The sequence below is a fragment of the Myotis davidii genome, unplaced genomic scaffold (assembly GCF_000327345.1).
Source record: "Myotis davidii unplaced genomic scaffold, ASM32734v1 scaffold223, whole genome shotgun sequence".
NCBI lineage: Eukaryota > Metazoa > Chordata > Mammalia > Chiroptera > Vespertilionidae > Myotis > Myotis davidii.
Genome location: NW_006294609.1, coordinates 4,359,731 through 4,375,678, shown reverse-complemented (window position 1 = coordinate 4,375,678; position 15,948 = coordinate 4,359,731). Strand labels below are relative to the sequence as shown.

The 15,948-nt window shown below is 39.8% G+C and overlaps 1 protein-coding gene and 1 pseudogene across 1 annotated transcript in view; one reads left to right on the top strand and one right to left on the bottom strand.

Moving 5' to 3' along the window:
* Positions 1–5,248: 5,248 nt before the first annotated feature.
* Positions 5,249–6,748, bottom strand: LOC102755201 (annotated as a pseudogene).
* An 861-nt stretch (positions 6,749–7,609) lies between these two features.
* The window catches only part of ATXN2 (ataxin 2), a 64,870-nt gene continuing 56,531 nt past the window's right edge, over positions 7,610–15,948 (top strand). Inside the window, exons 1-5 of the mRNA XM_015567352.1 lie at positions 7,610–7,730; positions 10,026–10,062; positions 11,090–11,149; positions 11,594–11,665; positions 12,466–12,616. Coding sequence (XP_015422838.1) covers positions 7,696–7,730; positions 10,026–10,062; positions 11,090–11,149; positions 11,594–11,665; positions 12,466–12,616 — 355 coding nt within the window. The 5' untranslated portion in view covers positions 7,610–7,695. The remainder of the gene's footprint in view (positions 7,731–10,025; positions 10,063–11,089; positions 11,150–11,593; positions 11,666–12,465; positions 12,617–15,948) is intronic.

The window sequence follows — 15,948 nt, the reverse complement described above, 5'->3', positions numbered from 1 at the left end:
GGGCTGTGGCGGGAGGGGTGGGGGGGCAGGGAGAATGGGCTGAGACCACCCCTGTGCCCACTGCAGCCTCACAGCCCACAGTTCCTCTCAAGTGCACGGATTTCGTGCACTGGGCCCCTAGTAAGTTCTATAATTAATTATTTTGTATGGTGACAGTACCAATAGAAATTGCATGATTCCCCCCAAGAACCCTCAGAATTCACTGATACAGAGGGCCGACTGTATTATTACAACTTGCTTATTTATTTACTAGATATTGGACATTTGGGCTGCTTTCAGTGTTAGGCTATTATGAATAAACCAACTTGGAACATTCACATTCATTGCTCTTTAATAATTACCTAGGAGTGGGATTGCTAGGTTGTCTAAGTATGTTTTACTTTATAAGAACCCCTGCCCAACTTTTCCAAGTGACTATCATTTTCCCTTCCCACCAGCAGTTTATGAGAGTTTCAGTTGCTCAGCACCCTCACTAGTAGTTGTACTGAGCGTCTTTAATTTTACCCACTAAATCTTATTTGGTTAAATGAGTGTGTAAGTCTTTTGCACGCTTATTTTTCTATAATATATTTTTATTGATTTCAGAGAGGAAGGGAGAGGGGGAGAGAGAGATAGAAACATCAATGATCCGCTGCCTCCTACATACCCCGCTACTGGGAATCAAGCCCACAACCCGGGCATGTGCCCTTGACCGGAATCGAGCCTGGGACCTTTCAGTCTGCAGGCCGTCACTCTGTCCACTGACCCAAATAGGCTAGGGCCACACTTACTGTTTTATTAATCTTTATTTTATTAAGTTATATGAGTTCTTCATATATTCTGGGTATAAGCCCATTATTATATATTTTGTAAACATTTCCTTGTCTGTGGATTGACTTTTCATTTTAATAGCATCTTTCAAAGAATGGACTACTTAAGCCCAGCTGATGTGGCTCAGTAGCTGAAATCAATAAAAGTACATATTTTTTTTAAAAAAAGAATAGATAAAAATTTGATGAAGCCTAATTTATCAGTTTTTTTTGTTTGATCGTTTGTATTTTTTCTGTTCTATCTGAAATCTTTGTCTAATCCAAGGTCATAAAGATCTTCTCCCATGTTTTTTTTTAAAGTTTTATTTAAACCTTTAATGATCATTAGGCCATTAATCCATTTTGAGTTAGCTTTGCTAAGCTCTTATTTGTAGTAGCTTTTTTGCAGATTGACTTGGGATTTTCTGCATAAAAGATTATGTGGTCTTTTTAAAAAATGTATTTATTGATTGTATGGAGGAAGGGAGAAATATAGAAACGTCAATGATGAGAGAGAATCATTATAGGGTGCTTCTTGTATGCCCCCTACTGGGGATTGAGTCTGCAACCTTAGCATGTGCCTCAACAATGACCTCCTGGTTCATAGGTCAGTGCTCAACCACTGAGCCATGCTGGCCAGGCAATTATGTGGTCTTTTATTTTATTTAAAAATACATTTTATTGATTTTTTAGAGAGAGGAAGGGAGAGGGACAGAGAGTTAGAAACATCAGTGGATAGAGCCTGTGGACTAAAGGGTCCCAGGTTCGATTCGGTCAAGGGCATGTACCTTGGTTGCAGGCACATCCCCAGTAGGGTGTGTGTAGGAGGCAGCTGATTGGATGTTTCTCTCTTATCAATGTTTCTAACTCTCTATCCCCCTCCCTTCCTCTCTGTAAAAAATCAATAAAATATAAAAAAAAGAAAAAAAAAGAAACATCGATGAGAGAGAAACATCGATCAGCTGCTTCCTGCACACCCTCTGCTGGGGATGTGCCCGCAACCAAGGTACGTGCCCTTGACCGGAATCAAACCCTGGACCCTTGAGTCCGCAGGCCGACACCCTATCCATTGAGCCAAACCGGTCAGGGTTCTGTGGTCTTTTAAAGACAGTTTTCTTTCTTCCTATCCAATCATTGTGCCTTTATTTCATTTCACTTCTTTTCTTTTTTGGTTAATCATCTTCTGCGGATATTTTTCCATTTATTTTTAGGGAGAGTGGAGAAGAAAGGGAAAGATAGAGAAATATTGATGTGAAAGACATTGGTTGGCTGCCTTCTGCACGAGCCCTGACCAGGGCCCGGGCTGGGAGGAGCCTGCAACCCAAGGTATGTGCCCTTTATGGAATTGAACCCAGGACCCTTTGGTCTGCAGGCCAGCACTCTATTCACTAAGCCAAACTGGCTAGGGCATTGGTTGGCAAACTGCGGCTCGTCAAACTGCGGCTCACGAGACACATGCAGCTCTTTGACCCCTTGAGTGTGGCTCTTCCATAAAATACTGCCATCGCTGGGGCCACGAAGTTTCAGTCGCACTGTACGTGTGCGCCCGCCCGTGGTATTTTGTGGGAGAGCCACACTCAAGGGGCCAAAGAGCCTCATGTGGCTCGTGAGCCGCAGTTTGCTGACCACTGGGCTAGGGCAACCCTTTATTTCTTTTTTTTTGCCATAATTGCACAAGCTAGAAGCACCATTTTGAGTGTTTATCTCATCAGTTTATTTTTCTTTTACAATTTGTTCTAATCAGGATTCACATGAGGTTCACAAGTTGTTCAATATGTCTCATGTCTATTTTAATCTACTGTTAACCCTTCATTTTATGTTAGTTGCTTTTAATTCAGTGATCAGTACAAAGTCCCTGCATTTATGGAACTTGCTCATAGTGTTGTCATCAAATGCATATTATTAAAATACATACCTTGATGTTTTTCAATAGGTGGATCAACCTCATTGAATATTGTTGTAAAGCTTAAAAATAATTAAATGAGACTAAGAGCACTTTCATGACATTTCTTTTTTTTTTAAATATATTTTATTGATTTTTTACAGAGAGGAAGAGAGAGAGAGATAGAGAGTTAGAAATATCGATGAGAGAGAAACATCGATCAGCCGCCTCCTGCACACCCCCTACTGGGGATGTGCCCGCAACCCAGGTACATGCCCCTGACCGGAGTCGAACCTGGGACCTTTCAGTCCGCAGGCCGACGCTCTATCCACTGAGCCAAACCGGTCTCGGCTCATGACATTTCTTATGTACAGATTAAGCTTTCATGGAAAGTAATACTGTTGAAGATTCTTGTAGAAGTACTGGTTCATGTAAAACAGCAGTAAACTTTGTTTTTAACCCTTTTAGTGACAGGGAGCGCGATCGTGCTCCTCCTGTCTTTTGCCAAAAGTGCCGGGAACGTTATCACGCTCCTCCTGCCGTGTCACTATTAGATTCTAGTAGTTCACTCTTTATTGACAGATGGCACCTAAGTGCAGATTACTTATGATGCCGAATGTTTGTAGTTCTAAAATTGACCACTGGCATTATCTGCCTAATTTTTTACAGGTACTACGATTTTATGAAGTTTACTCAGATTTTTTAGCCCTAAAGCTTCGAAATGGTATCCAGTTCTAAGTCTGCTTTTATTAGTGATGATGATATTGCTAAATATGTCAATTCTTGCTGTGAAGATGACGATTTTGTGGAAGATATTGGAGAAGGGTGTCCCTCTATTTTAACATGTTTTGTTCAAATTTTTTTAAAAATATATTTTATTGATTTTTTGCAGAGAGGAAGAGAGAAGGATAGAGAGTCAGAAACATTGATGAGAGAGAAACATCGATCAGCTGCCTCCTGCACACTCCCCACTGGGGATGTGCCCGCAAACAAGGTACATGCCCTTGACCAGAATCGAATCTGGGACCCTTGAGTCCGTAGGCCGATGCTCTATCCACTGAGCCAAACCAGTCAGGGCTCAAATTTTTTTTCTAGTATTTTATAATACAGTCAGCAAACAATATATGTCAAAGATGAAAACAAATGTAGTAAATGTTTCCTTAAGTTTTTGAATATGTAACTTGCGATTCATAATTTTTTTCTTAAACTGTAAAATCAGCAAAAATGCCTTGGCAATTTTAGCATAGTTCCTAGGATATTGGTTGATACTCAAAGGGTTAAATGGCAGTTATTGACATCGCAACCCCATTTTTTTTTAGTACAGGCTTTTCTTGTAATGACTCAGTAAGTATTTTAGGCTTTTGGGGCCATATAACTTCTCTGTTGCATATTCTTCCTGGCTTTTCTTTTTAAAAAAAAACCTTTTAAGAACTTAAAAAACATGCTTAACCACAAAGGCCAGACAAAAACAGGTTGTTGGCTGTAGTTTGCTGACTCTTGTTTTAGAGAATGATTACTTTGAAAGTTTGCATTTCCATTTTTTTCTTTCTCTTTGGGCTCATTGACTTATTAAATACTTAGTATGTGTATCTATATATATATAAAAGGCTAATACGCAAAGTGTCCCCTTGGGAGTTCTACTGGGAGACCTGGAGTTCTAACGCTCGCTATCACGTGCAGGGACCACCAGGGAGCAGCGTGGAATGAAGGGAGGCCCTGGCCAGCAGCTGGGGAAGGAAGGCCCCGCCTGGCAGCCAGAAGGAAGGCCCCGGCCAGCAGCTGGAAGGTCCCGATCAACCCTGATTGCGGCCAGGCCTAGGGACCCTACCCGTGCACTCCCTGTAGGGAGTGGGCCTAAGCAGTCAGTCAGACATCCCCCAAGGGCTCCCAGACTGCAAGAGGGCACAGGGCAGGCTGAGGGACCCACTGAGTGCACAAATTTCGTACCCTAGGCCTCTAGTATTTCCTAATAACAAGGACGTTCTGTTACAAGACCACAGGTAATTAATATTATGTCAAACTGTTATCTACGGGCCTTATTCAGACTTTACCAATTGTTTAATCTGTGGTCCAAGAACCATTCCAGGATTGCATGTTTCATTCAGGTGTCATGTCTTTGTGGCTTCCTTTAATCTGAAGTAGTTCCTTAGTTTTTCTTCACCTTTCATGACTTGACACTTAAAAAAAATACCTATCTATCTATCTATCTATCTATAGATAGATAGATAGATATTTTTTACAGCGGAAGGGAGAGGAATATAGAGTTAGAAATATCAATGAGAAACATCGATCAGCTGCCTCCTGCGCACTCCCTACTGGGGATGTGCCTGTAACCAAGGTACGTGCCCTTGACCAGAATTGAACCTGGGACCCTCCAGTCTGCAGGCTGACGCTCCATCCACTGAGCCAAACCAGATAGGGCATGACTTGACACTTTTGAAGATGTTAGTTATTTGTAGAATGTCCCTAAACTAGGGCTTGTCTGACATTCCCTCATGATTAGATTCAGATTATACATTTTGACAGGAATAGTACAGAAGTGATGAGTATTCTTAAATATATATATATATTTTGGTGAGGGAGAGAGGAATTTAGTGCTGCATTGGCCCTGGAGGGGGCTGGGACGGAGTGGTGGGGCTTGGTCCGGGGGTTCCACGGCGCCGTCCTTTGCGTTGGCCCCGTAAACAGTGTGTGTGACCACAGCGCTCTCACCAAAGGCCCGAGGTTTCTCATAAATACAGCAGCATTTTGATGAGCGGCGCCCCATGTGTTCGTTGTCCATAGTGTTACTCGTCCATTCCACCTTTTTCTCTGGCTTCCGTTTCTGCAGTTTGATGGTCAGGCTCCATTTCTTGGGCTCGGTTGTCACGGTAACCATTGTCGCAGTGCCGGTCTCCCTCAGCCCGGCCCGCCTCGGCCATGGCTTGGGCTGAGGGAAGGAGGGGGAGACACCCTTCCCTTGCTTTGCGTCTCCGGGACTTAATAGTATCGGTATCGGACTCCAAAAAAATATGTATTTTTATTTATTTCAGAGAGGAAGGGAGAGGGAGAGGGAGATAGAAACATCAATGATGAGAGAAAATCATTGATCAGCTGCCTCCTGCACACCACCCAGTGGGGATTGAGCCCGCAACCCAGGCACATGCCCTTGACTGGAATCGAACCTGTGACCCCTCAGTCTGCAGGCTGATGCTCCATCCACTGAGCCACGCTGGCTAGGGCCGCGTATTCTTATTGTATGATATCAGGTGCATGGGGTCCGTTTGTCCCATTGCTGGTGCTGTGAACTGGGATCACTTGATTAGGGTGGTGTCTGCTGGGTTCCTTTACTGTGAAGTTATTTTTCACTTTGTCATTAATCAGAGTCTGTGGGGAGTTATTTTGTGACTACTTTACCAGGTTTAGCATCCATTGGTGATTTTTTTTGCCTGAAAAATTTATTATGGTGATTACCAAATGGTAATCCTCTAATTCCATCATTCCTAATACGTTTATTAGTTGGAATTCAGTTGTCAGGCCGGTAGTATGATTAGGAGATGGAGCTTAAGATGATCTCTCTAGGTCAGCGGTTGCCAACCTTTTGGATCTCACAGATCCCCAGTTGGTGACTGCTGCCCTAGGTGTAGGGGCAGGGCTCTGGCTGGGGTGGCACACACGATTCTGTGCAGAGTACACCTTCCATAGCCTGGGAGCTATGTGAAAGGTACAGAAGGTCCAAGTAGAAAGCCTTTCTTCTAGATGGATTGACCCTTTTATCATTGTAAAATACCCCTTTTTATCTTCATTAACATTTTTGTTTTAAAGTCTGTTTTGTCTGATAGTACAGTCATTCCAGCTTTCTTGTATGTGCTGTTTGCACGATAGCCTTTTCCATCCTTATACTTTTAATATATTTGTATCTTTGAATCTGAAGTACCTCTTTAAATATGTTTTTATTGATTTTTAGAGAGAAGAAGGGAAAGGGATAGAAGAGAGAAACATCTCTCGGCTGCCTCTTGGACAATCCCCCACTGGGGATCAAGCCCACAACTTGGGCTTGTTCTCTTACCGGAAATTGAACTGAGACCTCCTGGTTCATGGGTCGATGCTCAACCACTGAACCACACCATCTGGGCACCCCCTGTATTATTTTGAAGCAGTATACACTATTATTTTTGTAACTTTCTTTGTGTGAATTTGGCATATTGAATCACACTTTAACCTAATTAATAACTATTAAAAGCTTAGAAACCAGGGTATAGTTTTGTTAAATCTGATCAATCTAATCATAAATATATTTAGGACTAGAATGTGATCTTGGCTTTTCTTTGAGATTTAATTTTTTGTAACTAAATGAAATATTAGGATACCTATTTCAGAATACTAAAGAGAAATAAAAGTAAAGCATAATCTGAGTAGATCCAAAAAGAGAAAAAACAAGGATGCATTTGGCATTTTATCAGTTTCAGAGAGGGCTGCTGTGATATGCTAACATTCCACCTTGGGTGCCCAACCACCGGGTATATCAGGAGAAATCAGTGGTTTCTACACTTTGTACCACTTTATACAACTTTGAGTCTTTTATTATTTTCCCTGTTGAACTATTTGATCTGAGTAAATTGGATTGTCAAAACAATTGCTGTTTATTAGTCAAAGGTAGAAATGTAATAATCAATAAAAATAGTGTGACTACTATAAAAGAGTTTTATGTTTTAAACTCTTAAGTAGCTTTGTGAGTTTAAGGGCACTTAATTAGATGCATTTGCTTAAGGCTTTTAACGATGGCATCTCAGCAACCACTAAGATGAGAAAACTCTTCTAAAAAAGATTTAGCCGTTTTTTAGCTTTTGGCTACAGACTACAAATAAATAGAAAAATCTAAATTATTCAAATAATGTATGAAAAAATGTACAAATTTGATTAGGCGTAATTGTGAGGCTAGTTTATTTCCTGTGATGCAATTTCAGAGAGACAGCATAACCTAGAAATGAAAAGTCTGGACTTTGGATCACCGGGTTCACATACCACCTCCTGCTCATGAGCTGAATGATTTTGGTCAAGATGTCTAACTACCTGCCAAGGTTTGGTTTCATAGCCTCTAAAGGAGGGATGAGAGATTTGACATTGTGCTTACCATAGTGTCTGGTTTTTAGTCAATTCTATAAATGGTAAATTATTGGTCATATTTAGACTTTAGGAAGTTCTCTGTGCTGTGTGTGAGGCAGTCACAGAATCAGAATATTGGAAATGGAAGGAATCCCAGAGGTGATTTGGTTCAAGACATTATCTTCTAGATGAGGGAAGGTGACAGAGTTGGAGACCAAATTGGCCCTGGCCTCAGTGCTAACTAAGGGCAGTGCTACTTTGCTGGGAATTGACACCATTCAAAACTGCTAGACCTTTTTTTTTTTAGAATAGGGTGTTTTTATGGCACCCCCAAGGTTTTTTGTTTTTTTTTTAAAAAAAAATATTTTATTTACTTTTTACAGAGAGGGAGAGGGATAGAGAGTGAGAAACATCGATGAGAGAAACATCTATCAGCTGCCTCCTGCGCACCTCCTACTGGGGATGTGCCCACAACCAAGGAACATGCCCTTGACGGATCGAACCCGGGATACATGCATACAAGTTCTTTGGTTGATCTCTCCCTTAAGTTTATGTCTTAATTTGAGAGTTGTGGTTTTATCAAAACGAGACTCCAGTTCCGTTATTCTAGAGTAACTCATGTTTTTAGGCATATAACATTTCACTTTATTAGTGTTCTTATAATTTCCTAAGGGTTCTAATCTTTTCTAATGGAACAAGCCTTAGGGTGTATTATGTTCTATAATAAAATTGAAAATAGAGTCCACATTACTGGAAATTACTTGACAGCCAGCTTCATTGGTGTGCTACATTGTTTCAGAAGGCACTTGATCTAGATTCTGAAGAAGGCTGCTTACTATTTAACAGGATGTAACTTTTTAAAATCCTCATCCAAAGATATTTTTCCATTGATTTATAGAGAGTAGAAGAGAGAGGGAAAGGCAGAGAGGAACATCAATGTCAGAGAAACACATTGATTGGTTGCCTCCTGATGGGTTGCCTCCTGCACGCCCTGACCAGGGCCTGGGTCAGGGAGGAGCCTGCAACAGAGGTACGTTCCCTTGACTAGAATTGACCAAGGTTTTTTGTTTTTTTTTAAAAAAAAATATTTTATTTACTTTTTACAGAGAGGGAGAGGGATAGAGAGTGAGAAACATCGATGAGAGAAACATCTATCAGCTGCCTCCTGCGCACCTCCTACTGGGGATGTGCCCACAACCAAGGAACATGCCCTTGACGGATCGAACCCGGGATCTTTCAGTCCGCAGGTTGATGCTCTATCTACTGAGCCAAACCGGCTAGGGCTCTACTAGACTTTTTAGACCTGAATTGTACTTCTCTTTGAATGGTTTAAGTTTGTATCGTGTTCTTATAATTTCCTAAGGGTTCTAATCTTTTCTAATGGAACAAGCCTTAGGGTGTATTATGTTCTATAATAAAATTGAAAATAGAGTCCACATTACTGGAAATTACTTGACAGCCAGCTTCATTGGTGTGCTACATTGTTTCAGAAGGCACTTGATCTAGATTCTGAAGAAGGCTGCTTACTATTTAACAGGATGTAACTTTTTAAAATCCTCATCCAAAGATATTTTTCCATTGATTTATAGAGAGTAGAAGAGAGAGGGAAAGGCAGAGAGGAACATCAATGTCAGAGAAACACATTGATTGGTTGCCTCCTGATGGGTTGCCTCCTGCACGCCCTGACCAGGGCCTGGGTCAGGGAGGAGCCTGCAACAGAGGTACGTTCCCTTGACTAGAATTGAACCCGGGACTAGAATTGAACGAGGTTGACGCTCTATGCACTGAGCCAAACCTCCTAGGGCCAATTTTACTTATTTTGAGACGTTTTTCTGCAGTTGTAAACACAGTACCTATTCTTAGAGGTGAGGGAAAAATATAGGAAGTGACTTGATGTCAGTCACATCAAGAACAGAATCTATATTTTGCTCCTGAGTAGCTTTTTATGACAGAACGATTGATTACTTTTGGAGTAAAGATTGTTGTATTTAGTATTGGTTATTCCAGTACTAAATTTTGAGTTTGATATTGTTCAGTTTCTTTCCTCCTGCCTTCCGTGACCCATACCTGTTCTGGGCCTCAGAGCCAGCAAAACAGAGAGAGGGGGGTACTGTTCTTAGATAGCTTTTACACTTAATATTAGATGACTCCGGTCCACAGATTGATCACTTGTGCTTTATGAATGGAATCATAAGGTATTTTAAATTTGAAAATATTTTTAGCTTGTTTAGCCTATTGAATGTAATAAACGTAATATTTAATCTTTTCAGAGGCCGAAACAATAACAAGGGACTGCCACAGTCTACGGTGAGTAATTTGAATATTATTTATTTGGAAAAACTGGTAACTGAAATGTGATTTTGAAACCATAGACCAAAAGTCAAGGCCAAAAAATTCTGTCTTCAATTTTATATCTCCGATATCTTTTACAGATCAGTACTGTTTAGTATAAAATTATTAGCTCTATGTCATTTTGATGATGACTGTATAAAATGTAATATTATCTAGAAATATTTTTCATGCATAGTATTGTCATTTCTTCTTTTATAAATCACTGAAGGCAAGTCTAACTCCTAAAAGATAAGTGGCATACCAGAACTGGAGTATGCAGAGCTCTTTGGGTTTTGATTTTGAGTTAATGTGCTATCTTTTATTTCTTTTCATTTTTCTTCCTTTGAAAGGGCCTTTTGGGTTTAATTTGGGCACAAACAGAAGAAGGTATAAGTTCCACTCACTAATTTTTGAGACTTTGTCTTTATTGGGCAGTTTTTCTTCTTTAGAATCAGGAGGACATACACTTATGTTATAAGGAGTGGTGTGACTGATTAATCCTTAGAGCGCTGTCATTGATTCTGAAGTGCTGAGAGCAGATAATCCAAGGTCTTCTACAACTGTACCCCATTTAGTATTAAGGTATTCTTAACCCTGTTCAGTATACAGATCTGTGAATTTTGATGCATACACTTGTGTAACCACCACCATAATCAGGATAGTAGAACAGTTACATTGCCTCTAAAAATCCCTCATGTCACTTTATAGTGAAGTCTCCCCAGTCATTGATCTGTCTCTTCTATTCCTATGGCTTTGTCTTTTCCTCATACATGTAAGTTCAGTTTTGCTTTTTATATCAGGCATAGTCAAAACATTGTTATTTGGTGTGAAAACCTAAGTTTCTATTCTCTAAAGAAGCAAAAGACTATAGTAAACCAAATCTTCCTTCAATGCATGTAAGGTATTACTAACCTAACTAAATATTTTATAACAAAATAAATGCTTAATATATGTGCAAGGATAAATATTGATTGCTGATAATGTTTTTTTCTTAATATTCCAGATTTCTTTTGATGGAATCTATGCAAATATGAGGATGGTTCATATACTTACATCAGTTGTTGTAAGTTATCAGATTATTGGGGAGAAACTGCCTTGGGAGTGGAATAAAATAATTTCATGAAGTTAAAATGGCTGAATGATTCTCTGTGTAACATTTCTTAGGTCATGTTTAATCAGGAATTCTGACTAGAATTTCAGAGGTTAGAATTCTACCCAAGTTACTGTAATGCATTATAAAAAGCATTCTTGTTAATCCTGTTCTGTACATAATAATAGTAGTAGTTGTTATGATGCATTATTTTGTCACCTTATTAGGACTGGCGTCAGAAATACTTAACTTCAGTATTTAAGTTCATGCTGTAAATTCTGAGCCGAATCCTGTGAGAATTGTGTATTGTTGATATTTTAAAAACTTTTATTGTTCTGTCAGTGAGCACCTGATATGTTGAATGAAGCCTGATGAACTATAAAACATAATTTTGATAAATTAATTATATGTTTTTAGGGATCCAAATGTGAAGTACAAGTGAAAAATGGAGGTATATATGAAGGAGTTTTTAAAACATACAGTCCTAAGGTAATTTTTACTCTTTTCCTTTTTGTTAAATGTGAAACCCCATGAATCATTAACTGCCCTGTGCTTGTGTGGCTTCCTGACAGTGCCTGTTGGTTTTTGATTTAGCAATTTATAGTTATGAGGTGGGTGTGTTTGTCACATTTTCATGCTCAGTGCTTTACCTTAAAAGCACTTTTTAAAACCACTTTGAGTGATTTTGCTCTTCAGTTTCAAATACTGATTATTTTATAGATGGTATGTATAATCAAAAGGATTTCTTGTTCTGTGTGCTTATTAAAATATTTTGGCCTTGCCCGAGCTGGTTTGGCTCAGTGGCTGGAGTATGGACTGAAGGGCACCTACCTCGATTGTAGGCTCGGTCCTTATCCCCGGTGGGGCAGATGTGGGAGACAACCAACTGATGTGTCTCTCCTCAGTGTGTCTCTCTGTCTCTCCCCTGCACTCTTCCTAAAAACCAGTATCCTCTGGTGAGCGTTAACAGCAACAAAAATATTTTGGCCTTTTCAGGTATTGTGGACCAGAAGAGGGAGAAATTGGGTTGTTTGTTTGTTTTCTTTTTTATACTATTAATGTTCTCGAGGCATACTATGGTAGCAAGGACCAACTTTTAGATGAGAGGATTTTTAAAAGATGGAATGGGAAACAGTTCATATTTCTGAGGCAAATGTATAATTATAGTTCTCTTGAGATAGATTATTTTTTGCCAAAGGCATGTAAGCATAGTACTTTGATGTGCTGAAGAAGTCATGTCAAGTTTATTTTATAAATGTTTAAATATTTACTCACATTTTTCATTTCAGTGTGATTTGGTCCTTGATGCTGCACATGAGAAAAGTACAGAATCCAGTTCAGGGCCAAAACGTGAAGAAATAATGGAGAGTATTTTGTTTAAGTGTTCAGACTTCGTTGTGGTACAATTTAAAGATATGGACTCCAGTTATGCAAGAAGAGGTGAGTTTTGATTTCTTAAGTATGCTTCATGGTTTATAAAATTTGTTCAAGCAGACTCTACAGACATTTTTTTCAAGAAATATGGGCTTTAAAAATGACCTGATTAAGATAAATGGGGATTATAATGCATTTTTGTTGGAAAAAGTTAAAACCTAGTGGAAGATTCATTGGTACTTTTAGTAGGATAAATAATGAGAGTTTGTGTTCTTATTAAAAAATAGTTTGTAAAGGATTTTCTACAGTGTCATGGTTAAACATGCTACTGTTACACTCATCGAAAAATTTCTTCTCCCATTTGTTCTGCAATGCTTTAGTTTATAAATTTTTCATTTTATAATGCTTATAAATAACACTTATAGTTTTATTAAGCTTATAGTTCTATAAATGCTTTAGTTTCCGTTTTATAAATGCTCTGGAAAGAAATCAAAGGCACAGAGCTAAGGGAGAAAGGCAGGGCTGTGGATAGAAAATGATTAATGAAGACAAATGGTAAAGGAGAACCATACATATTTGAAAAAATGTTCAGGGTATGGGACTACGTTTTGAGAATATAAAAGCGGTGATGTATTTATATTAAAATTTAGTATGTTTCAGCTGTTCATTGAGGAGAAAAATGTCAGAGTTGCTGTTATTCATTTAGAGAGCATATTTTATAGTGCTGAATGTTCAATAACATTGTACGACTCTTCTGGGCAATTTTGAACTTGATTCTTAAATTGATTTTTTCTCTTGGTCAAATTTCATAGTCAATTCTATTGCAAATTATAACTCAGCAAGTTTTAATTTTTATGATTCAGTCTATGCCAAGAGCTGTTTCTGTTGTGTTAATTTTTCTACACTGTTATTTAGAAGTTATAAGCTACCAGAAAGTTAAAGCTTTTCTCTTGGACCTCTTAACAAGGTTCTCACCTATAGTTCGCTTGCTTTTTCAAAAACTAGCCATCCTGGGTACTCTAACTGCGTTACAGTGTTGATGAAAGCACTGTGCCCTGCTCTTGTATCTTCTCAAATGTATATCTTGTATTTGTTTTTTTGTTAATCCTCATTCAGTGATATTTTTTCCATTGACTTTTAGAGAGAGTGAAAAGGACAGAGGGAGGGGTGGGAGGAGAGAGAGAGAAATATCAGTGTGAGAAAAACACATCATTTGGTTGCCTCCCACATGACCCGGACGGGGAATCGAACCTGCAACCCAAGTACGTGCCCTTGACCGACATATACTACCTTGAAATTGGGATTTTATTTTAACTTGGTTTACTGTCTCTTTCCAATGTTCCTTTCTCACCTGCTTTTTTCTCTTGCCCTCTTTCTGCTCTTCTTATTGCTCCTTATTTATATTTTTTCTCTTTAATATCCCAATTCAACAATGTTTCAGTTCTGTGCCCTCTTGTCTATTTCCTTATTTCATTCTCCCTCATATTTCTTTCTACTGCTTTATTTCCATTGTAGTATTCTCCGTCTAGAGAACAGGGGTCAAGTGGGCCAAATCCACTCATCAGTAAATAAAGTTTTATTGTAACATAGTTATGCCCATTCCTTTATGCATCGTTAGTGACCGTGTTTCATGCTACAGTGATAGAGTTGAGTAGTTGTAATGGAGACTTATATGGCTTGCAAAACCAAAAAATATTTGCCTACTTTATAGAAAAAGTTTGCCTACTTTAGTCCTATATCATTTTTCTACTGCATATGGGCTGTTAGGGCTGATCAAAAATACATACCATGCTGGGTTTGGTGAAATAACACAACATACTTTTTGTCTCTAAACTCATGCTTTGACTGTAATCTAATACTGTGTAATTTCATTTTTTTTAAATTTTATTTATTGATTTGAGAAAGAGAGTTGTTGTTTCACTTATTCATGCATTCATTGGTTGATTCCTGTATGTGTCCTGACCAGGGATCGAACCCCCCCCAACCTTGGTGTATCAGGACGATGCTCTGACCCACTGAGCTACGTGGCCAGGGCATCTTCGCCCTTTGCCATCACCATTCTCTTTCCTTTGGGTTTTACTTTTTATTGATTTTTTACAGAGAGGAAGGGAGAGGGGTAGAGAGTTAGAAACATTGATGAGAGAGAAACATGGATCAGCTGCCTCCTGCACACTTCTCCCCACTGGGGATGTGCCCACAACCCAGGTACATGCCCTTGACCAGAATCGAACCTGGGACCCCTCAGTCCGCAGGCCGACGCTCTATCCACTGAGCCAAACCGGTCAGGGCTCTGCTTTGTTTTTTTTAATGAAGAGGATGTCTCACCTCCTGCTTAATCTCGACTTCTCCAATCATGCCCTTGCCTCTGTCCATTCTGCCATTCCTGGTTCTTGCTCTTTTATATCACCTCTCTGTTTCCAAACTCTCAACCTCTTCCTCTCAGCTTACTCTTGCCCTTAGCCTGAAAACCTATTCAAGTCCCTCTCATCCTAAAAAGTATCCCTTTTAATCCTGAGTTCTTCTAGTGACTATCTTGTCTTCCTTTCTTATCCAAACATTTTAACTACTATTTTCCACTGACTTCTCACTCCATTGTAATCTGCCTTTTGTGCTCCCATGTTGGAAACTTCTGAGGCTACCAGTAACCTCTAGTTGGTAGGTTTTGGACCCTTTTGAAGCCTTTACTGCTGCATTTTACACTGCTGATCTCACCCTCCTTCAGAGCTGCTCTTTATTTTTCATGTGTCTTATTAATCATTCCTTTCCTGCTTTACTCTTGGGCTTTGTTTCTATCACATTGCACTGCCCTTATGTGCTTGTGTTCCCAGTGTTTGTTTCTTTGCCCTCTGCTTACCACATACCAGTCACTTATATGCTCTCATGATTTCGGCTAGCACGTGTAAGCCCTTGCCAATAATGGCCGCATCATTGCCCTTAAAACATATTGTATTATAATTAGACTAAAGGCCCGGTGCACGGATTTGTGCACTGGTGGGTCCCTCAGCCTGGCCTGCGCCTTCTCTCAATCCGGGACCCCTTAGGGGATGTTGGAGAGCCGGTTTCAGCCCGATCCCCACAGGCCAGGCCTCGACTAAGCATAAATCCATTCACCAGGCCTCTAGTATGCATATAAGATCTTTGGTTAATTTTTTCTCCTCTCCCCCCACCCCCTTTTTTCCCTGAGATTCATCAGTCTCCATGTTTTCATGCTTGTGGTTTCTGCTCCTATGTTGAGTGTCTGCCCTCTGGTGGTCAGTGCGCATCATACCTACTGGCCGGCCGCTTAGGCTTTTATATGTATACTAGAGGCCCGGTGCACAAAAATTTGTGCACTCGGGGGAAGGGGGGTGTCCCTCAGCCCGGCCTGTGCCCTCTTGCAGTCTGGGACCCCTTGGGAG